Raw genomic sequence first — 22,469 nt, 5'->3', positions numbered from 1 at the left:
AGGAGCGGGGTGGAGTCTCGTCCCGAATTCCCGGGATCCGGCCTGGGCCCAGGAGGAGGAGGAGGGACCCGGAGGGGGAGGGGCCCGGGGCTCGGGGGCGGGGGCATCTCAGCGGCGGCGGCGGTGGCGGAGGAGGAGAAGAGGAGAAGGAGGAGGAGGCATCTGGCGTTGCTGGGGCCGCGGGGGCCGGAGCCGGAGCCGGAGCCGGAGCCGGAGCCCGAGTCGGAGCCGGAGCCGGAGCCGGAGCCGGAACCCGAGCGGGAGCCGGAGCGGAGCAGGAGCGGGAGCGGGAGCGGGAGGACTGCCGGGGTACGAGGGCCCAGAGCCCAGGCAGGAGCCCGAAGCAGGAGCACGAGCCCAGGAGGGAGAGGAAGAGTAGCGGCTGCGGCGGCGGCTGCGGCGGCCGCGGGGCCCGGGGGCTGCTGGCCGGGGCTGGGCCCCAGCAGGCGCCACCACCGCCACCGTCAGCGCCAACGCCGGGCTCGGCGTCCGCGAGTAGCCCCGGCGGCCGGAGCAGCCCCGATCGCGCGCTCTCCTCGTCCTTCCTCTCCCCGTCCCTCTCCTCCTCCTCCTCCTTCGCCGCCGCCTCCCTCCTCTGTCCGGCCGAGGAGCCCGGAGCCCGGCGCGGGGGGGAGCCGGCCCCCGGGCTGCGGCTGCCGGAGCCGGCCCCGCGCCCCGCGTCCCGCGCCCCGCGCGCCGGGGCCGCTCCATGGCTGCGCCGCGGCGGCCAAGCGTCTAGGGCTGCCGGGACAGGCGGCCACGCGGGCGGCCGGAGCCGGAGCCGGAGCCGGAGCCGGAGCCGCTGCGGCGCTAGCGGGGTGAGGAGGGAGCAGCAGCCTCGGGAGTCCGGGCGAACGAAGCTCCCGCCGGCGGCGGCCCCGCGGGGAAGCGGCCGGCCACTGCTGGGGCCGCGGACCGGCCAGGAGGACTAGGAGGAGGAGGAGGAGGAGGAGGAGGAGGCTGCGGTGGCCGCTAACGCCGCGGGGATCTCCAAGCCTCGGGAGAGCGAGAGCCGCCCGCTGGCCCCGGCCCTGCTCCGCCTCCGACGCTGCATGGGGGCTCGCTGCCCCCCGAGCGCCCGCTGACCGAGCCCCCTCCCCCCCGGGCCCGGCCGCCCCGCACCCTCCCCGCCGCCAGCGCGGGCCGCCCAGGGAAGAGGAGCCAGAGCCCGGCAGCGGACGGCGGGCGGGAGGACCGTGGGGCTGCCGCACCATGAACTACCAGCAGCAGCTGGCCAACTCGGCTGCCATCCGCGCCGAGATCCAACGCTTCGAGTCCGTGCACCCCAACATCTACTCCATCTACGAGCTGCTGGAGCGCGTGGAGGAGCCCGTGCTGCAGAGCCAGATCCGGGAGCATGTCATCGCCATCGAAGGTAGGGGAGAAGCTTGGCCCCCGTGGGGGCGGGGCGGGGGCCGGTTGGCCCTGGGGGTGGGGGTGGGGGTCCGGGCCAGGGGGTCCCGACATGCGCCAGGCCGCCGGGGCGTCTTGTGGGCCAGGTCGGAGCATTCCCGGCCCCTGTTGCTCAGTTGTTGCTGAGGAGAGACTTCCAGAAGGGATGCATTCAGAGGCGTGGAACAGGGGTTTTTTCTTTCCTCTGGATCCCGGGCTTGTTTTCTTTCTCGAGCCGACCCAGAGAAAATCCAAGGCGGAGAGTGTGTGTGTGTGTGTGGGGGGGAGGGGATGGAGGATGGATGGTGCGACCGGGCAGCCGAGGGGACAGAGATCTCTTCTTAAAGAGAAAAGTGTTGAGCGAGCCGAGAACAATTGGGAGAGTTCATTGAACAGTGGCTGTAGTTTCTCCACTTGCAGGAAGTTGTATTAAATGGGCACAGGAGAGTGGTCCTGCCGTGTAAAAGTCCCTCATCTTTGTATTTCCCAGATTGTGTCCTGGGTGCTCTGCATCCCTGGGAATCCATGATGGGGGTGGGGCATAGAAATGAGCTGCTGTGACCTGGGTGTTTTGGAAAGGAGTGGCTTTGTCCTCCGTGTTTATGGAAATAAGTCTCCTTTTGCCGCATGGGGTAATGACAGTTGCTTTGACTGGCCGGGGGGACTGTGTTATAAAGCCCCTGGCCCCCATTTTGCTGGAAGCGATGCAAAAGAGCCTTTGGGAGCTGGGGAATGGACCAAATCAAGACCGTGTGCATTTCCGGGGCATCTGAGGCCGGGACAACAGGTCAATACCTCCTGCGTCTGGGCTGGATTTGGTGTGGGGCCAGATGCCATGGTCTGAATCTTTGTGGTGGGAATGCTCACTCCGGACAGTGGATGGGGCTCCTGCCCAGCTGCTCCTTTCTCAGAAAGCTGCATCTAGAACCCTTCTCCAGGTTGGCATTCTGAGGGGCATGGTTGCTTCTGGCAGGGTGGGCCAGCACTTTTTGCCCTGACGTTTGCGCATCCTTGGCTCAGAACCTTCCTCCCAACCTTGCTCTCCGACTTCCATGACACCTCTCCGAGAGAGGGCCCTGCTCACCTGGAGACAGCACTTTCCCAAGCTCAGTCCCCCAGTGCAAACGGAGCCTCCGAGCTTAAGAGCATGGCCTGGCCATGTTTGGTTTTCCCACTTGGATTGAATCATCCGGGATTTAGCTGCATTCCTGTTCAGTGGCTTCAGGAGAGGACTGTCAGCTCGAGCATCCATCCACTCTCCGAGCTGACTTCATGGCTTGGTCCTGGGTCAGCCTTCACTGGTCAGGTTTCCTGCCCCATCTGCATACTTGCACTTGATTGAGTGTCATCTACTCAGGGATTCCAAAGCCCTTTTACAGTAGCCTCAGTCCAGCACAACAGCAAAAAGAAGTCAGAGCCCCTTGAAAACTAGGAACTGCATCTCAAAGCCATTTAGAAACCGTTTTGGGGATGGGACGGTTCACGGCTCACAGCTTTGGCTCACCATCCTCTCTGGCTCTACGGGGAGAGTTTGTGTGGGATGCGGAGAGGTAGATTCTGCTACGGGCTCTGGAGGCTCCAAAATCTGGATTCTCCCAGGACTGTTTGCTTTGTCTCTGGAACGCTGGTTCATTTGCCCTGCAAAGATGGATGAACGGTTTGCATTTCACAGTCAGAATTTTAACAATTTAGACAAGATTCTGGCATCATGAACACATATGCTGGGGTTTCGATAAAGCCCATGCTGTTTTCCAAGGCCTTATTCAAAGGCCCAATGCCTCTAGTCTGGGATATCCAGTTCAATCCTTCATTCTTTAGGACATAAGGAATATTACCTTCTGAGCTAAGTCTTTTAGGCTCCTAGACACAATTTCTCCTTTATACCTTTTATCAGATCAGAGGGGGAAATTACCTTCCTGTTGGCGTGCCCTCATTCCATACCTTAAAAATCTGTTTTTGCTTTTAAGAGATTGTTTCTCTCTCCACGCTCACTCCTTCGCTATTATTATTTTCTGCTCAGGGGTTAGAACGACTTGCAGTAGAGTGTGTCACTTTCCATGGTACGGCATTCTTGCCCACAGGAAACCGTCCTAATGTCAGTTTGACATCAGATGCTTCTGAGTTCCTGGGAGATGCGACCCCACTTTGTTCCTGCAGACAGACTTTCAGTTAGTAGAGGCTTTCAAAAATGCATCGATCTCCCATCAATTTGTGATCTCTGGAGAATGTTCAGTGCATGCAGCAGGCCTTCCTTGCTGGGGAAGTGGGCTGTGTGGGCAAATGTACACTTCTTAATTTTCGGTTTCCTTCTCTCCATCTGGCCGTCTCCATGAAGACTCAGGATGGCTGATGAAATGCTTAGAAAGCTGTTGCTTGGTGATAAGCAAACATTTCTAAGGGTGCCTCGTCACTGTGGAAGGGCTGGTGGCTTCTGAATCAGGGACCCAGCTCCTTGTGATCCAGGGGAAAGTGGGGGCAGAGGTGGCAGCAATATTAAGAAACATGAGCCATTTGTCTCTTTAGCACAAGGAATAGTATTTGATCATTTTGGGGTGTGTGTGTGTGTGTGTGCGTGTGTGTGTGTGTGTGTGTGTGGTGAGGGATATTCCTGAAGCTTAAAAAAATACTCTGATCCACTTTCCCTTTGCCACATAAAGTCTTAGCTTCTTAGTGGTGAAACTATGTCATTGTTGTTGTTGTTTTTTTTTTTCCAAAGATGTCTGTGATTTCATGGGTATGGAACTTCCTTCTACCAATAGAGTCCAGTATCTGCTCTGTCACCAAGGGAACTGAGAAATAACATGACTTACCCAGGATCACATAGTTAGTATGTGCGAGAGATAAGTTTTAAATCCTAGATGTACCCAAGTGATCATAGATCTAAAGCTGGAAAGGATCCGGGCAATCATCTGGCCCACTCCCTTCATTTTGCAGGCAAGAAAATAGAGGCGCAGAAAAGGGGAAGCAAATTTGCCCCTGTGGAAGAGTCAGCATTTACACCTAGGCCCTCCAACCCCAGAGACATTTATTGTCCCTTGGACCAGGGAGGGACTATCATTCAGTGTGTTTTTGTCTGTATCATGTTCATCACAATGGAGAAGGTGGTAAGGATATTAAGTCAGAGATCCTAGGCTTGAGATTATATTTGAACCTGCAGGTAACAGGGAGCCACTGCAGCTTAGTTTTGAATGGGGAATGACAAGATCAGATCAATGTCTTAGGAAAATCACGTTGACAGCAACATGGAGGGTGTGTTAGAGAGGAGAGAGGGCCAAAGAAGGGAGACCAATCAGGAGTCATTGTAGTAATGTAGACTAGAAGTGGTGAGGGTCTGGGCTGAGGCTGGTAGATTGGTTGAAGTTATCCAGCAATATGTGGAGGACTCAGCACTGTTGAAATTTGCAGGGATTAAGGAGAATGAGGAAGACTTCTATTAGAAGTTTCTAATAGAAACTATTAGGTTTAGTTAGCAATTAGGTCAATGGTGATCTTGGAGGGAGTAGATTCAGAAGGATGAGGGGGTGGAAGCCTGCGTGGAAGGGGTTGAAGAGGGTCAGTTTGAGAAAGAAGCAGAGGCATCTGGGATAGCTTTTTCAAGAAGTCTGTTTTGGCAAAGATAAAGCTGCCGGTTTTTGCTAATGGAGATTTTTTTAAATAGCATATGCTGGGAGTTTAATAAATGTTTGTTGACTTGACTAAGATATGAAGAGTGATGTTGAATAGATAGCCTTTTAACTGCTTTGGTTTGGGGGTAGACCAAGGACCAGAACACGGAGAAAAAAGTCAGTGTGTCTGTCTGTCTAAGAAGCAGGCCCCAGAGTCTCTGAATGGTCTCTTTGTTATTCATCTTGCTTTTATCCTGTCATGATGGAGTCAGGTAGGAGCAAGGCTCACTCAAGTCGCTATCCTGCTATTATTCACTTGCCTTGGTAATTCTGTGGACTATTGTAAAAGTGGATACAGTGATCAGACTAATTAAGGACAGGAGCGAACTCAGCCTTTGGTAGCTCCCTGAGAACAGTGGGACCTCTCCAGGAGCAGACTTGGGCTTCATCCTGTCCCCATGACAGCCTGACTTCTGCTTTTTATCTTTCTATGTGAAAGTTTTTCGTGTAATTTAAATATTATGAGCATTTGGTGTGCCAGCCTCTTTCTGAAAAGTTTTTGCTTTTTAATGTTTTTATCATTAGTGACAACGATTTGCATCGAAAGGTTGCAATGTATTTTCTTCATAGCCTGATGAGCCGGATTTGACATTTCAGTCAATCAGGGAGCATTTATCAAGTACTTACTGTTGCAGGGCTGGTAGCAGGAGCTGAATGGTAATACAGAAAGGAGCAGATCTTGGTTTCTTTCTCGAGAGAAAGATGACCAAGTTTGGCTGCCTACCAGCACCTATCTGTGATTGGCCTGTCACTAAGTTCATAGGCAGAGTGTGAAATAAACTCAGAATGGGAAATCTTTTAGTTATATAATGAAATAACTGGGAAACATTAATATGCAGAAATGAAAATGAGTCAGGGAGCCTCTTGGTTTGGGGGAAATTTTTTTCTGTTCCTTATATGTATGTACATATGCATCTGTATATGCACACACACGTATGTGTGTGTGTATGTGTGTGTTTTGTGTGTATGTGTCCTTTGGGGAACAAAAAAATTCCCATCCTCTCTGGCTAAAAGTAAAAGGACCACGAGGTCCTTCATTTATACTTAAAAGGGAATGAAGAGGCCGTTTTAAAAACCACTCATTTTATTGATGAGGAAACTGAGGCTAAAAAAGATTTACTAATTTGCCCAAGGATACACAGGTTTCAAGTGGAAGAGCTGTATGTGAACTCAAGTCCAGTATTCCCTCTGCATGCTCTCCTCTCTCTTTGGTTAGTTTTCTTGGCTGTTATTCCCACTGCTGACATCCCCCCTCATCAAGGCAGAAAATCACCAACTTAGCAGTTTGCATTGAGAGGCAGGGCTCTGGTGCTACCTTAGAGAACCTGGGTTCAAATTTGGGCTCGGCCCTTTGAGTAGTCTTGGCCAAGCCTTCTGCGGGTCTCCGCTGTTACCTTCATACTCCCAGAGGGTTCAGCTATGGCCTCTGGGCTCCAGTCCAACTCAGATAAATATCTGAACTCAACCAATCCCTCAACAAGCCTTTATTGAGCACCTAAGTGAACTGGGGACTGGGCTGAGACGGGGATACAAAGAAAGACAAGGGCATGGTCCTTGTCCTATGGAGCCCACATCCTTAGTGAAGGAGATAACATGCAAGTGACATGTAAGTTCAGTGTAAATATTTCAGCAGCGCGAAGTGACCAGTAAATGTCTCTTGCAGAAGGTGGGATTTGAGCTGAGTCTTACTAGGATCTAGAAAGCCGGGCTACAGTGATGATGGAGGAAGCACATGGTGCCCTGGAAAGGCAGCTGGAATTGGAGTCCAAAGTCTTCTTTATCATTTCTTCCCTTCTTAACCTGGGCAAGTAGCCTTTATGGGCCTCCATTTCTTCAGCTCTAAAATTGAGAGCATTGAGTTGACCTTTCAAGCTCCTTAGAGTTCCAGATCTAAGATTTTATGATTTCCTCCCTTAAAGGAAAAAGACCTTCTGACTTCCTGTTGGCTGTTTTTGGCATGGGTGTGGCTAGATTGCCTTGGGTCCTGAGCTACTATCAGGGACTAGCTGGGCAGATGGCCAGAAATGGGGGGCAGATATCTTCTAGGAAAGAGGAACTTTAACCAGTTGAGCTGCTCCCCAAAGGGCAGGAGTGGTCTTATTGGGATGGGGAGAGCCTGTTGTCCCTGGAAGGATCCAAGCAGAGAGCCTTAGGGCCTAGCTTATCTCGCAGGGAGGCCGGAAGGGGAATTCTGCACTGAAGGAGGGATCAGCCCTGGCAAGATTTCTCCCAACTTGAAGGTTCCAGAGTTTCTGTTTTCTGCAATGGTCTTTAAAGTTTGAGGAAAGGTTTTAGTTGGTTTTAAGATTATCTTGAATCTGCCATTGAGGAGCCTCATGATAACATCCTGGGCTTGGAAGTCAGAAAGAAAGGGGTCTGAGATCTCATCGCCAATACTAGCTGCAGGGCCACACATAAGCTGCTTAATCTCTTAACCTCAGTCTCTTCTGTCCTGAAGATCCACTGGGATCATGGGAAATGCTGGGCCGATCGGGAAGCGCTCTATAACTGGTAGCTACGATTGGTGATGGAGGTGGGGGCTCCTGTGAGTCACTGTATGAACCGGGCCAATTATCCTACTGGGGAGTCCCAGCTTTCTCCACAGAAGGGTTCCAGGAACTTCAGACACTTGAAAAGATTCAAGGAGAAGAGAGAAGATGACTCAGGATGAGGAAACAAGCCCCTGCAGCTAGAGTAGCTGCCCTCCCGAGTCCTTCCCAAATCTGGGCTGCTGTTGTCTTAGTTTGCTCTCCAAAGCAGACTTTCTAATTTTTTTTTTTTTTTTTTTTTTGGTAAAGCTAAAAATCCTAGAAGAGTTTTCCTGCTGCACAGTATACATCCCACATTTGGCTTTTGTGGAACTTGCTCTGACTTGTTTTTACTACCTACTCACTTATCTCACCTTTCTTCAGGCTTAGGAACCCTGGGTGAAATGATCAGGCTTGACACAACAGATGACTCTTGGTTGTTTCTAAAATGTAATCTGTTGGGCAATGGGAGCTTCTGTTTGCTTCTATTCAACTCGGCTCTAGTCAGTTCCCTGCTGCTCTGCTCTCACTCTGTTACTCTCCTGCTCAACAATCATCTGTGGCTCCCTAGTGACTTCCCAATAAAATATAGACTTGTGTAGAATTATAGAATTTCTGAACTGGAAAAGACCTCAGTGAGCATCTAGTCCAAGTTATACTTGAAGAGGGATCTCCTTTCTGATCCTTCAAAATGAGATCAGCCTATGTTTGCTTCATGACCTCCAGTGAAAGGATATCCAGTGTTCCTCCCTCCCTCAAGTAGCCCATTCCACTCTCAGAGAAGTCTAATTGTTAGGAAGTTTTTCCTGATCTGAACCCTAAATCTGCCTCTCTTTCACTCTTCACTCCTCATTCTCTAATAGCTTCCACAAGCTAATGTGATGGTGGACTTCATTGAATGAAGCACAATTCTGAGGAACAGGGAATGATCATCTCAGTATCCTCAGACCTGATGAATTACTATCCACCATTGTCTTCTCTGTTCGTTTTTGGGTAACATGGTTTAAGGAGGGCATTGATAAACTGGAGAGTGTCCAGAATGACACTCATGGTCAGAGAGCCTGGAACCCATGACATGAGAATTGGTTGCAGGAGAGGAAAAAAGAAATGGACTTCAGCTTAGTCCCAGAGGGACAAGATCATGAGCAGTGAGGTGAGGGAGGGAAAATGGGAGAGGCCAATTTAGATTATCTAGGAAAAATTTCCCAAGAATCAGAGCTGTCCAAAAGTGAAAAGGACTAGAAGCAATACATTGCCTTTTGGGGGATCTTCAGTGGAAGCAGTATGACTTTACTCGGTGTATCATAACGGGGATTCTCCTTTCATGTCATGGTTGGACTAGATGGCTACAGTGTCAAGTCTCAGATACTCAAATATTCCTCAAATGATCAAGAATTGGTTTTTCTTTTGTGTAGAATGTGAGCCCCTTGAAGGTAGGGACTGCTATGCTTTATTTCTTTGTATACCCATGGCCTATTTAGTTCAACAAACAGTTATTAAGTGCCTACTATGTATCAGGCCCTGTGCTAAGTGCTGGAGATACAAAAAGAGGCAAAAAAAAATTGTCCTCAAGGGGATTACAATAATCTAACCATGTGTGTGTGTGTGTGTGTGTGTGTGTGTGGGGCAATATACAAACATATATGCATAAAACAATTTCCATACAGGATTAATAGTTAATAATTAACAGACAGAAGACACTGGAATTAACAGGGGTCAGGGAAGGCTTTTTGAAGGAGCTGCAATTTGAGTTGGAACTTAATGGAAGCCAGAGAGGTAAGTAGAGTAGAGCACAGACTAAATGCTTAATCAGTGCTTCTGGAATTGGTGGGTCATCGAACAGGGGATTTTTGCCTTATCCAGTCTGAGGCATGCAGATCATAGGCTCACGGGCTTTGCTTGGTAGAGGGTCTTGGAAATAATCAGAGCTGGAAGAGACCTCAGAGGTAAACTTTTTCATTTTATAGTTGAAGAAACTAAGACCCAGCCAGAGAAGTGATTGAGTATTATTAGATCATAGATTTAGAGACCTCTGAGAGGCTTTAATATTCAACCCCGACCCTTTACATTTGGGAAGATTGTGACTCACAGGGCTTAAGTGACTTCCCCAGCCTCTGAAGACTGATGAATCCTCGACAGAGCTGGACTGGCTACAGAACTAGGGTCCGTAGGCTGGAGCTCCCTGCTCCCAGGCTTCTTCACCAGCTCCAGATGTTGGCATCTGTGTAGTACTCTGGGATGGAGGAGGATTGGAGCCAGAAGCTACAAATACCCACACCCTGTCACAATCAATTGTTAATGGAAGCTTTGAATAGCCCCCAAAGCAAACTGTTTGCACATAGGGGCCCCAGCTTTTTCCATGCTGTGCCCGCTAAAAATAGGACCGAGGGGATGGACTAGGCTTGGGAAAGGGAGCCGATAGCACCCAGTGTTGTTCATTCCACTGCAGTCCCTATCAATTATCACCACCCTTCACAAGCAGGTGACCAAACCGAGGCATCTGGGAACTGGGCAAGGTTAGGCCCTTCCTGCAGCCCCCTCCCCTCATTGGTACAGTTTGTTTATTCAGACGGTCTCTGCTGAAGTGGTCTTGACAAGCTGTTTATAATTACTGTGGCGGTCAGTAGTTTAAATAAAACCAAAACAACAGCAAAAAAGAAAAAAAAAAAGGATGGGAAACATTTTAATCTTATTGTTTTGGGAGAAGAATTCTGCTTACATTCCCAAGCACATTTACAAGTGACTTCTAGCCTAGTGTGGCCTTGAAAATGTTAGAATTTATGGGATTTCTGTGTGTGTGTATGTGTGTGACCCTTCTCTGTGTCTTTCTCTGCTTCTCTCTCCCTCCCTCCTCCTCCTCTTCTTCATCCTTCTTTCCTCTTCCATCTCCTTCTCTTTCTCTTCTTTTTTTCTCTTTATTCTCCACCACCATTTTCCTTCTCCCTTTCTATTCAGATAATTTGGGACTTCAGAAATTAGCCATTGGTAGCTTGTATTATAGGCATCTCTATTCATTAAGCACTTATTCTGTGCAAAGGAGCTTCATATATTTCACTGCTCTCCTCTCTTTGGGGTGGGGGTGCTCAGAGCTATGATTTCTTTTATGTCAGAATTCCCATTGTGGAAAATCCCTCCACTGAAAGAGATTAATAATTCATTTGCATTTTCTAGCCTCATAGGACTATAAATAGATTTAGAGTCAGAAGGGACCCTAGTGATCCATTGGAAGATCAAGGGATTTCAGAGGCCATTTAGTCTACGACCCCTTCTTCCTCTCTCCCCCCTCTCCTGCCTCCATAATTTGACAGAGGAGGAAGCGTTGGTTGCCTAGGTCACAAAGGTCTAAACATCACAGAGAAGTCCTCTGACTTCAAACCTAGTTCTCTTTTCTAATTAAGTGCCCACAGGTCCAAGGAGAAAGCCAGGAGAAGCACAGCTTTGGGGAGGAGGAGAGTCTGTTCTGATCTGGTCTTGATTTTCCCAGTGATTGAAGTTAATAGATGAATATATGGAGGCTTTTGTTTGAGTGTCTCGGTATGCGGACAACTTTTTTCACATATCAGATTGTTCACTTACTAGGGATAAGTTCATTCTTGATTAAGGAATCCTAGGATCGCAGATTTAGAATCTGAAAGGATTCGGAAATCCTCTGGGCCAAAGGTGTCAAAATGTAATCCAATATAGTAGTTATTTTTCAGTCATTTCTAACTCTTTGTAACCTTTTTTGAGATTTTCTTGCAAAGATATTGGAGTGGTTTGTCATTTCCTTCTCCTGCTCATATCACAGACAAGTAAACTGAGGCAAACAGGATAAAATGACTAGACTAGTATCCTATAGTTAGTAAGTGTATGAGGTTGGAATTGAATTTGGGAAGATGAGTCTTCCTGAAGCTAGAACTGGCACCACCTAGGTGCCCTTCAACATAGACAATGTCAACAACACAGATGATGTCAGAATGTAGTTTTCTAAGTCTTGGGGCTGCCATCAGAAATCCCTATGTTCGGCCCCAGTTTTTCTTTGAGTTTTACAACACTGATCTAGGCCAACACCCTCATTTTATGGCTGAGGAAATTGAAGTCCTGAATGAATGAATGAATTTCACCCAAGTGATTTGCCCAAGATTAAAACAGATACTAAAGGGCAGATCCAGGATTTGAATCTAGATCTTCTTACTTTAGGTCCTGCTTTCTGGGAGAACATGCTAATCTCAAGCAATGGTTTCCAAGGAGGGAGCTGGGACTGGGCCCAAGGGATACTTTATCGACCACTGGTAGAGTGGGCAAGTGCTACCTTCTTTCCACCACTGTACCATTCCCATCACCCCTTTTGGCTCTGTATTCTTCCTCTCTGCTCTCCTAGTCATGGCTTTCCATAACCCTTTGTGGGTGATACCCTATGTCTGACCCAGTCATCCCCACCAGTTGCAGTAGGCAAATGTCCCAGTCTATTTTTCATCCTCGCCACTCCTTTTCCCCATTCTCATCACTTTATGGATGGAATAATTGCCGAGTACTAATGAGCAAGAGTACCCCAACTTGCAGGGTTTTTTTTTTCCCTGATGGGACAAGCAAGTTGCAGGAGAAGTGACGTGGATTGACTGTGATCTGCATTGCAGGTCTGAGTACATTACGTTTGCTCTCCAAGCACATCCCTGTTCTGTCTAGGGCACCATCTTTCTAGGCAGCCCGGTTCCCTTTCTTGCCAACATCCTTGTTCACTCTGTTTATCCAGTTGCTTCCTGGATCTTGATTTTTTATAAACAAGTTTTTATTGATTTTTTTTCTTACATCACTGTAACTTCCCTGTATCTTCTTCCTCCCAAAGAGCATGGCGGATAGCATTTTTTAAAGAAAGAAAAGAAACAAGGGAAAAAATTTAAAAGTCTAATAATATGTGCATGTATGTATAACCCTTGGGAGCCCCTTCACCTCTTCAGTGGCATGGAAGGGGGGAGATGGGCCTCTCATATCTACTCCAGGCCACATTTGCTCTTTATCATTTTGAAGCATTTTGTTTTTCTCGCCATAGTGGTTCTCTCTCTCTCTCTCTCTCTCTCTCTCTCTCTCTCTCTCTCTCTCTCTCTCTCTCTCTCTTCCCCTCCTTCCCTCCTTTTCTCTCTCTCTTCCTCTCTCCCTTTCTCCCTCTTTCTTTCTTTCTCTCTCTCTCTCTGTTTCTCTCTCTCTCTCTATCTCACTCATTATACACATTGTGTTCTTGTCTCTGCTCACTCTGTTCCAGATCCTGGGCATCTTTCCATACTTCCCTGTTTTCTTCACACCCCTTACCTTTGGATACTTTTAATTAGTAGCCTTGAGCCCCAGGTTCGGCCACCTGGGATGAAGTAGCCAATGTCTCTTGCCTCTTTTGAGAGAGAGGCCTTCAGATACCTGGAACAATTTTTTTTCTTCCAGACTAAATGTTCCCTAATTCTTTCTGCTGCTTCTCAAGGCCTTTAATATCCTGGTTGTCCTCATAAAATGGATTTTATCTAGCTTATTGATGCCCTTTTAAAACGGTGGTACCTAGTGGTGAGCACAGCACTCCAGATGTGCTCTGAGAGGGACAAACAGCTGGGACCACCAAATCCCACCCCCAAAAGTCCTACCCCTAGTCCTGAATGCTGAGCTTCTTTTAATTCAGTCTGAGATTGAATTCATTTTCTTGGCCACTAATATCACACTGGTGACACATTAAGCTTGTAGGCCACTAAAACACTAAAACAAATTGTTTTTCTGATGAAGAATTATCCTGTTATTTCATCTTGATCTTATATTCGGTCCAATTGATTTTTTGAATCTACATAAGACATTTATCCATATTAAGTCTCCTTCTCGTAGATTTTGGTTCAGTATTCTAGCCTGACAAGACCTTTCTGGATCACAGTTGTTTTCATTTAGTACAGAAGTTCAGACTCACTACTTTAGAGTAGCATCCTGCCAGGAGATTAAAAGGCGTTTGGGAAAGTTAAACAAAATAAATTAAAATGTAATAAAACATAGATAATATAATTTGTGGTTTTCTAAGTCAACTTGCTTTTCACAGGAATCTGTTTCTCTTTGTTTCTATACCACTGGACTTGTGTGTCGTCTTCCTCTGAAATTAGTACTTTTGATTGATTATCAGTACTTTTTGATGCTATCAATGACTTTAAATCAAAAAAATGTGCATTTTATATAAAAAAATTGTGGCTTATTCTGTGACTATATTGAATCTTAGTAGGACCTAAGAACATTTTTGAGGGGAAGGGGTGCTTTACTTTTCTAGTTGTGTTCTTAGTGATTAGCACAGACCCTAGTATACAGTAGGTGCTAAATAGCTGCTTACCAATTGCTGTGTTATCCTTCTGTGCCCTTATTCACATTGGTTCTGCTTTGCAGAAATCCTGTCTATTCCTTCTGGCCTAGCCCCAGGACCTCACCCTTGCTTACCCAACCTTGCTAGGAGTGTTTGTTCCCTTCTCTGACGTCCTAGAGCCCTTTTCTGCCCTCTTCCTGGAGCTCCTATCTTAGTGTAAGGCACTGCACCCATTGTTCATCTCCTTGCTCCATGACGTGGAGATACCCTGTTCGTTCTCTGGCCTTTCCATGCCGTGCTGTACATAGTCTAGGAGCTCAGGGAGTAGCCATAGATAGAAATGCCAGGCTAGGTTTAGTGTTGGCTGAACTATTATGAGTTGTAATTCCAGACTCCTGGAATTCTCAGGAGTTTTTCCCCCATTTGGGAAGCAGGGTCAGCTGATGGTATAGGGCAGGAGAGGAGACGAGAATCTCCTTTTAGCTACTTCCAAACTAAGAACTTTGGTTAATTGATCTATTTGTTCTTACTCAATTAATAGCAAGAATCTAGCAGACCTTCTCCTTCCCTCAAATGACCATTTCGTGCCAAAAAAGAGAAACAAACAAACAAACCGTAATCCTTGCATGAGTAACTATCGGTGCAGAGACAGATGGAAATCTTCCCAATTCTATTTTTTCTGACCACAGCTGCATTAAGGAGGGAACACACACTGGACAAATGGAAACAGCCTAGGCAAAGGTGTGGAGGTTGGAAGTAGCATTTTATAGACAGGGAATCGGAAGGAGTCCAGCTGTGAAGGCTTATGATGGGTGGGTGGGTTTGTGTTGGGATCTCCATCCTTGGGGAAGCATTCCCATCCTCCCAAGTAGATATGTATTTTCCATGTGTCTGGGACTATCTCAACTCACTTTCTCTTTTGGATCAGACCTGGGTTTCCTCAGAATGGAGGGCTCCAGTGAGGAAACTCATCAGCAATATGTGTCCTCAACTGTTTTTTTCACCTAAAGGATTCTTCCAACATTTGGGGAATGGCTGAGTTTTATCCTCCCAGCACAGGGGATTTCCTTCCCTAAGTGTGGATCTATAGGCTGACAGTGTAATAGGGATTAGAACTGGACCTAGTATGGGGAACTCCCAAATGAGGCAAGCCCTTCTGCTAATGCTGGTTGACGTCTTTGCAATTTCCAAGTCTTGGGAGTAGGGACTGTCATATCATCTCTGAAGTCTCTCCTCATTTTTAAATTTTGTGATTCTTTTTAGAGGAAAAAACAAAACAAAACAAAATCGGAAAACGTGGGTCAGATTCCTGCTGCAGGCCCATCCTGGCCACGTGACCATGGACAAGTCACTTATTTGTAATTTGACAGTCCCTTCTCCCAGAATTCCCCTTCATAGTCTGTCTGACCGGTGGTCATCCTACCCAGCCTTTGCTTCTAGAGCTTCAGTGAGGAGGAAGTTAGCTTCCCCAGCCACCTGAGGGACAACGTTCCCCTTGGCCAAAGTTTAATGGTTAGGAAGCTTTTCTAGACCTCAAGCCCAAATTTGTCTCTCCAGACCTTCCATCCGTTGAATTTGAGAATGAGGTATTCAAACTGTTCCAGAGTAGAAATAATCCTGCTGAAGAAACTTCCCTTTTGTCCCTGGGTAAGCAGGTGGTGAACCGCTGGTGCCGAATGAGGCAAACATACATTTTCAGATGTTATCAGTGAATGATTTTATTTTATTTGAAGATATTTATTTTGGGCAAAGAGGAATTAAAGGATGGAGCACGACTGGAAAATAACAAGAATTAAAACAAGAAAAAAATTGAAAAGGAACAAAAAGCTTTGCCCCAGCCCTCAGTGTAAGCTTGAACTCAGCTCCACTGCTCAAGTCCCTTTAAGTAGCAGCATTTATCACCAAGAAGGGATGGAGTCCATGGTTCCTTTCTACCCTGTCATTCTCCTTTCCAGTATATTGATGTTGCTAAGAGAGGGAAGGGAGTGAGGGGGAGATAATGGGAGGGGCAAGGGGGTGAAGGAGCTATAAATGACTGCTATTTCCTTTGTTTTGGAGAGACTAGTAATTCATCCAGGCCTGTTCTCAGCCATCTTTGTTAAACAGATTAGCCAGGCTCTGGCCCCTGGTCTGGGGGCTTTGGGTATCACAAGACCTGGGAAGCCAGAATGACTCCCTGTCTGTGAAGGGCTGAGGCCCAAGAGAGCAGAACCTGCTGCCAGAACCTCCAGGCCCCCCTTCCCCTTTCCCCTTTTCCATCCCCCTTCCCTAACTTTTAAGTAGGCAAAGACACTTTATGTGACTGGGTGGGATCTCCAGCCATCAAGACTTTCCCCCATTCAACCAGAATATTGATGCCGGTTTCTGCTGGTCCTTGTTATGCTGCTGCTCCTTTTGTGTCCCAGAGGACCTGGGTGTGCTCGGAGGGAACCTGGAACAATGCAGGCCGGGGCCTCCTGCCATCACTGCCAGCACATGGCTCCCGGATTATTGGGGAAGATTAAATTAAAAGAGGGAGGAGAGAAAATCCAAAATCCTTGCATGGTCAACCATCAGTGCAGAGACAGGCAGAAATCTGCAGAGCCTTTCACCTCCCCCTTCCCAAGGCCTCCTCTTAGTCTGCTGCTCCCTGAAGTCAGCTCTGTGTGTGTGTGTGTGTGTGTGTGTGTGAATGTATGTGTATATGCATATATATATGAGTGTATTTGTATGAGTGCATTTGTGTGTGAGTGTATATTTGTGTGTATGTATGTGTGTAAGTATATTTGAGTATATTTGTGTGAGTGTTTGTATGTGTGTGTAAGTATGTATGAGTGTATTTGCATGTGTTTGTGTATGAGTATGCATGAGTGTATACAAAACACATTTGTGTGTGTGTGAGTATATGTGCTTTTGTATATGTGTATGTGTATGTATGAGTATATTTGTGTATATAAGTGTGTATTTGTGTGTGTAAGTGTATATATGAGTGTTTGTGTGAGTGTATGTATTTGTGTAAGTGTATGAATATATTTGTGTGTATGTGAGTGTGTGTATTTGTATGTTATGTATGTATGTGTGTGTAAGTATATGAATGTATTTGTGTATGTGAGTGTGTATGTATGGAGTATATTTGTGTGTATGTGTGTAATCTTTCTCCCCCTCTTCCTTCTCTTTCCCCCTTTTCCCTTTTTCTCTTTTAGCTTTTATCTTCCCTATCCACTTTTTCCCATCTTCATTCTCCCCACTTTCATTTTCTCTCACCCGCTTTTCTCTCCCCCTTTTCTCTTGATCTCTTCCTTCCTCCCTTCCTTTCTTTTTCTTCTTCCTTCTCTCAACATAGTAAGCTGAGCTGGCCTCAGTTTCTCCTTTGAGCAAGGAGCAAGGTAAGAAAGAGCTTAACTTTCCAGAGCTTTCTTCCACCTGGATTACCTCATCCCTTTCCCCAAAGACCCCGGGTTCTTCATTGTCTCCCGGTTACCAGCCGCCACCATCGCTTGGGTGTTGCCCACTGGGGCAGACGTGCTTTATTTTCCCCAGGACTCCAGTGGGAAAGGGAGGGGGAGCACTAACAGCTGAGCACTTATTAGGAGAGGACGGAAGCATCATAGGGCCAGTGTTTATCTCACTCTTTTGCTTATTGTGTAGAGTGTGTTTGCTCAGGAATCACAAGGCCAGGTTGTTCTTAGGAACTTTGGATTAACACTAGGGCTCATTTTCCAAATTAGAGTCACACCTTGTGACTCACAGCCCCATTGCTTGTCAGCAATATGGATGGGTGCTACTTTCTTAAAACAAACAAACAAATAAATAAATGAAATGTTGTACTTTTCTCCAGTGATGTGGCTAAAGTCTCCCCCTGATGTCCCACGGTGCTGGGGAGATGAATCCAAAGTCCCAAGCAATTCTCTAAGTGAAGCTCCAGCTCCGTCAGTGCATCCCAAGTGGGGAAAGCTCCAAGTAGAGACCTAGACATGGCCAGTGAGACGGTCATCTCAGGATTAGTTTGGCTAAGTTGGAGAGGTGGGTCTCCAACTTGGCTGTAAGGGAATGGATTTTCTTTTCTTTTTTTTTTTTAACTCCCCAATATATATTTTTTTCATTAAATATTTCTCAGTAATGTATGCATTTTGTTAACATTTGTTAAAAATATTTTAAGTTCCTTGTTAAAGAAATCAAAGCTATCTGTAGTTATATGGGGAAAAAATACTCTAAATCACTATTGATCAGAGAAATACTAAAGGACTCTGAGATACCACCTCACACCTATCAGATTGACTAATATGACAAAAAAGAAAAATGTTGGATGTTGGAGGGATTGTGGAAAAATTGGGACACTAGTGCATTGTTGGTAGATTTGCAAATTGATCTAACCATTCTAGAGACAATTTGGAACTTTGCCAAAGGGCTATCCAACTGGGCCTATCCTTACATCCAGCAATATCACTGCTGGATCTATATCCTAAAAATATCCAAAAAGGGGGAGAAGGATTCATTTGTACAAAAATATAGTATCTCTTTTTTGTAGTGGCTGTGAATTGGAAATCAAATCAAACCCTTGGGGTAATGGATGATGCTATCCAGGCTCCACTGTTAAAATGTTGTTACTCTTCCCTGGTACAATGTTTTGTGAAGTTGAGATTGAAAATCCATCCCCTCTGTGGATCACAGAAAAAAAAAATCAGATATAGCCCAAGATAGTCCCATAGCACTAAGATGTCCACAGAAAGAACTGATGTGGACTGAATACAGTGTGCTATTTTAACTTTTTTTCATTTTTTTTCTCTTCAAGTCTTCTGATACAGAATGATTAATATGGGAATGTTTTACAAAATTGCACACATGTAACCTCTATCTGATTGTTTACCACCTCAAGGAGGGATAGAATTTAGAACTCAAAACTTTGAAATAAAATGCTTAAAAATTAAAAAAAAATTGAGTTTCAAATTCTCTTTCCTTTCTGCCTTAAGAAGGCAAGCAATTTGATATCAATTATACATGTGAAGTCATGCAAAACATTTCCATATTAGCCATATTGCAAAAGAAAACACGCCAAAAAACACAAGAAAAATAAAGAAAGTTAAAATATATATTGTTCAATTTGTATTGATTTGATCAGTTCTCTCTCAGGAGGTAGATAATTATATTTATTTATTTTTATGGTTCCTTTGAAATTAACACGGATTATTGTCTGGATCAACGTAACCAAGTCTTTCACAGTTTTGTTTACAGTGTACTCCTGGTTCTGCTCAGTTAACTATGTATCAGTTCATATAAATCTTTTCAGGTTTTTTGCTCTTCATTTCTTATAGCACAATACTGTTCCAGCACAATCATAACCCAAAACTTCTTTAGTCATTTCCCAATTGATAGACATCTCCTTGATGTCAGAGTCTTTGCCACCACAAAAAGAGCTACTTGAGTGTTTTTGCACACGATGGGTCCTGTTCCTATTTCTGTGTTCTTTTTGCACTAGAAACTTAGTTGTGATTATTGCTGGGTCAAAGGGTATGCCTGATTTTATTGCCCTTTGGGCATAGTTCCAAATTGTGCTCCAGGATGATTGGACAGATCCACAGCTTTACCAATAGTGCATTTGTGCCCTAATTTTTCTAGAGAGGATGGATTTTCAATGAGAACTTCACAAAACATTGTATCTGGTAAAAGTAACTCCATTTTCCCAGAGGAGTCTGGATAGTATCACCCATTGCACTCAACCAAGGGCTGAGATTGAGCTTTAACTCAACAAATTGAAATCAAGGAAGTAATCAAAGGAAATCAAAGCAAAGGAAGAAATCAAGGATGTAATTAAAACTTTTTAAGCATCAGACCTTGTGGTAGGTTCTGAGGCTACAGAGTGAGACTGAATCTATTCCTGCTTTCATGAAATTTACATTCTATCAGAGGGACAAGCTGTAGACCTATATGGGGAAAGTATTGGATTCAGAATCAAGAGTACCTGGATCCAAATCCTGCCCCTGACACTTCCTACCAATGTGATTCTGGCCAAGTCACTGTTGCCCCTCCTTCCTCTTCATAACATGAAAAGGTTAGATCTCTGAATGTATCCTCCTGTGCTAATACATTTATATAGAAAAGTCTATAACTTTTACTTTGGGCCACACTGAGTGAATCCCTATTCTCAAAGAACTTATGTATATAAATATAAATCAACATTCAGTGGAAACTGAAATCCAGAGTAGTCCAGTGCTGGGTTTAAGAGGTGTGCCAGCAGTTAGGGCATAGGCAAACCCTTCAGTATTTGTAGAACATCTGCAGTGTTGCTGCAATGCTTGCTGGTCTCCCTGAACTCAGTTTCCTTATCTGTAAAATGGGTTTAATAATCCCTGTAACAAAACTTACTTCCAGAGATGTTGAAGGACTCCAATGAAAGGATGTACACAAAAACCTTTAGAAATTATAGTGGTCTCCATTCATGCCAGTTATTAGGGCTCTTTTACAGCAACCACCCACTCCATGCATCAAACCTAGTTCCCTCAGCCAGCTGCTATCCACTGAGCCAACTTGAAGTGTCCTCTGACTCCTGAATTCTGGGACAACTTTAAGATTGAACGGGATGGAGATTCTTGCCCACTCTGTGCCAATCTAGTAATCTGATTTTCTTTAATCACTGAGCCAACTGAGACTGGACATGATGTAGCACTCACCCACTCGTATGGGCCAAAATGGGTTGAATTTTCTATGTGTTTTGGGGGGCTGGGAAGAGCTTCAAGCAGGGTTTGCTCCCACAGAATGGGGCAAAGCAGACCAGAGATGCCCCCATGCTCTCAGAATTGAGTTCTCCCAAGTTCTTCAAACTCTACCCATGTCAAGCAAGCCTGTGGCCTGAGACTTACAGCTCTATCTCTCTGCTCCTTATCAATAGCAGACTCCATCTTGCCAGCCCTCCATGTCGAAAATCAAGGCCTTGTTATTCTAGATATTTAAAAGCAAAAGTCTCTAACAAAATCATACATTTTCTTGATTCTCTAGCTCAGAATTCCCACTTTGCCATAATTATCACCAAGATGTCTGTTTGGCTTTTTGTTCAGAATCCAAAATAAGTTTTTCACTGAACCTAATTTTAGAGCAATATGTATTTTACCCCCACCCCCTGCATCTTCAACTTAGTAACTTTAACTTTTTAAACTTAATTTAGATTTAGTTGATCATTCATGTACTTATTGTATACCTGATATCAGAAGACAAAAAAAAAAAAAGAACAACTGTATAGTCTCTGCCTTCAGGATGCTTATTTTCTACCAAAGCACATGTGATCGCCCTATAGATATCCTTGCAATGATCCCTACTGGTTTGTATGAACTTTGGCCAGTATTTTATATAACTAATGGAGCTGTCAGGGCAGTGGAATGAACCCTGGCCCTTGGAATCAGCTGGGTTGGGTTTCCAGCTGAGCCTTAGTACTTATTAGCTGTGTGATTTTGGCCAAGTCACTTCTCCCCTTCAGCACCACCAGTCCTATCTTTAGCTTATTCTGGCCCTGTGACACTGTCCTAGTCACTTACCCTCTCAGTGCCCTGGGCAACTCTAGAAATCGGAGTTACATAATCACATTAGCTGAAGGTGTGTCCTCACTGGGTGTTCCCTAGGCCTCGGTAATCTAATAATAATAAAAACGAACAGCTACCATCTACTTTGTTTTACTTTTACACCAGCATTTTGCCTGCATTATCTCCCTAGATTGTTACAACAACCTTGTGAGGGAGGCACTAGGTGTGTTATTATCCACATTTAACAGATCAATAAACTGAGTTAAGTGATCTACCCAGTGACACAAGTTGAGATAGTGTTAAAGCCCCTTCCTTTCCTCAAATCCTCCCTTCCACATGGCCTCATACTTTTAGCTTCCTCCCATCATTCCCCTTTCCTGCCTCTTTTTTGTGTGTTGTGTCTTTAGATTGTAAACTCTTTGAAGTCAGGGACTGCCTGTCTTTTTATTCCTAGTATCCTCTTTACTTAGGGCAGTACTTGGCACATAGTAGGTACTTAATAAATGCTTATTGACTAGAATGCTTCTTGAGTGAGGGAACTGTTGCATGTTCATCTTTGCTTTCCCAGTTTCCAATACAGCATTAAGTAGTTGCTTAATAAATACTTGTTAGCTGATTGTGTATAGGCTCCTTGAGGGCAATAAGTGTTTCTTTTCCTAGTCCTCACCCCTTGCCTGTCATAGCGTAGGCGCCAAATATTTATTTTAATGAATTGAAATGAATGCTAGGTTTGGGGCTAGGGTGAGAAAGCTCCTGTTTGTCAGAGCAGTCGCTCATTGATTCACCCACTGATTCCACTGGATCGATAGGGATCGTTTTTATCACTTTTTTTGCTTCTCACTATTTTAAAAGCCCTCTTGAATCATCAGGAAACCGGCTCTTTGGTTGGTTTATTCCCAAAGCTTCTATTGATGTAGCAAATTTATATGTCTGTGACTGTATCTCTCTGGAGTCCTTTGTTGGGAGACACAATGTAGCACTGAAGCGTATGTAACCGTTTGTAGAAGTCTTTGTCATAGATGAACAATCTTTTCCAAAGGGTTATCGTTTCCTTGTCTATTTATTGTAGAGCTCTATTCATGTCAAAGATGCAGGTATT

The 22,469-nt window shown here is 45.4% G+C and overlaps 1 protein-coding gene across 4 annotated transcripts in view; it reads left to right on the top strand.

Moving 5' to 3' along the window:
* The first annotated feature begins 773 nt into the window (after nt 1-773).
* Nucleotides 774-22,469, top strand: part of AGAP1 (ArfGAP with GTPase domain, ankyrin repeat and PH domain 1) — a 615,139-nt gene continuing 593,443 nt past the window's right edge. Inside the window, exon 1 of one of the 4 annotated variants that reach the window (XM_031968800.1) lies at nt 774-1,375. In XM_031968800.1, the coding sequence (XP_031824660.1) occupies nt 1,213-1,375 (163 nt within the window). In that variant the 5' untranslated portion in view covers nt 774-1,212. The remainder of the gene's footprint in view (nt 1,376-22,469) is intronic. The other 3 variants (XM_031968799.1, XM_031968801.1, XM_031968802.1) reach the window with 3 other exon arrangements.

The sequence above is a fragment of the Sarcophilus harrisii genome, chromosome 4 (genome assembly GCF_902635505.1).
Source record: "Sarcophilus harrisii chromosome 4, mSarHar1.11, whole genome shotgun sequence".
NCBI classification, from domain to species: Eukaryota; Metazoa; Chordata; class Mammalia; order Dasyuromorphia; family Dasyuridae; genus Sarcophilus; species Sarcophilus harrisii.
Note: the sequence above shows the minus strand (reverse complement) of the source record. Positions and strands in the feature narration are given on the sequence as shown.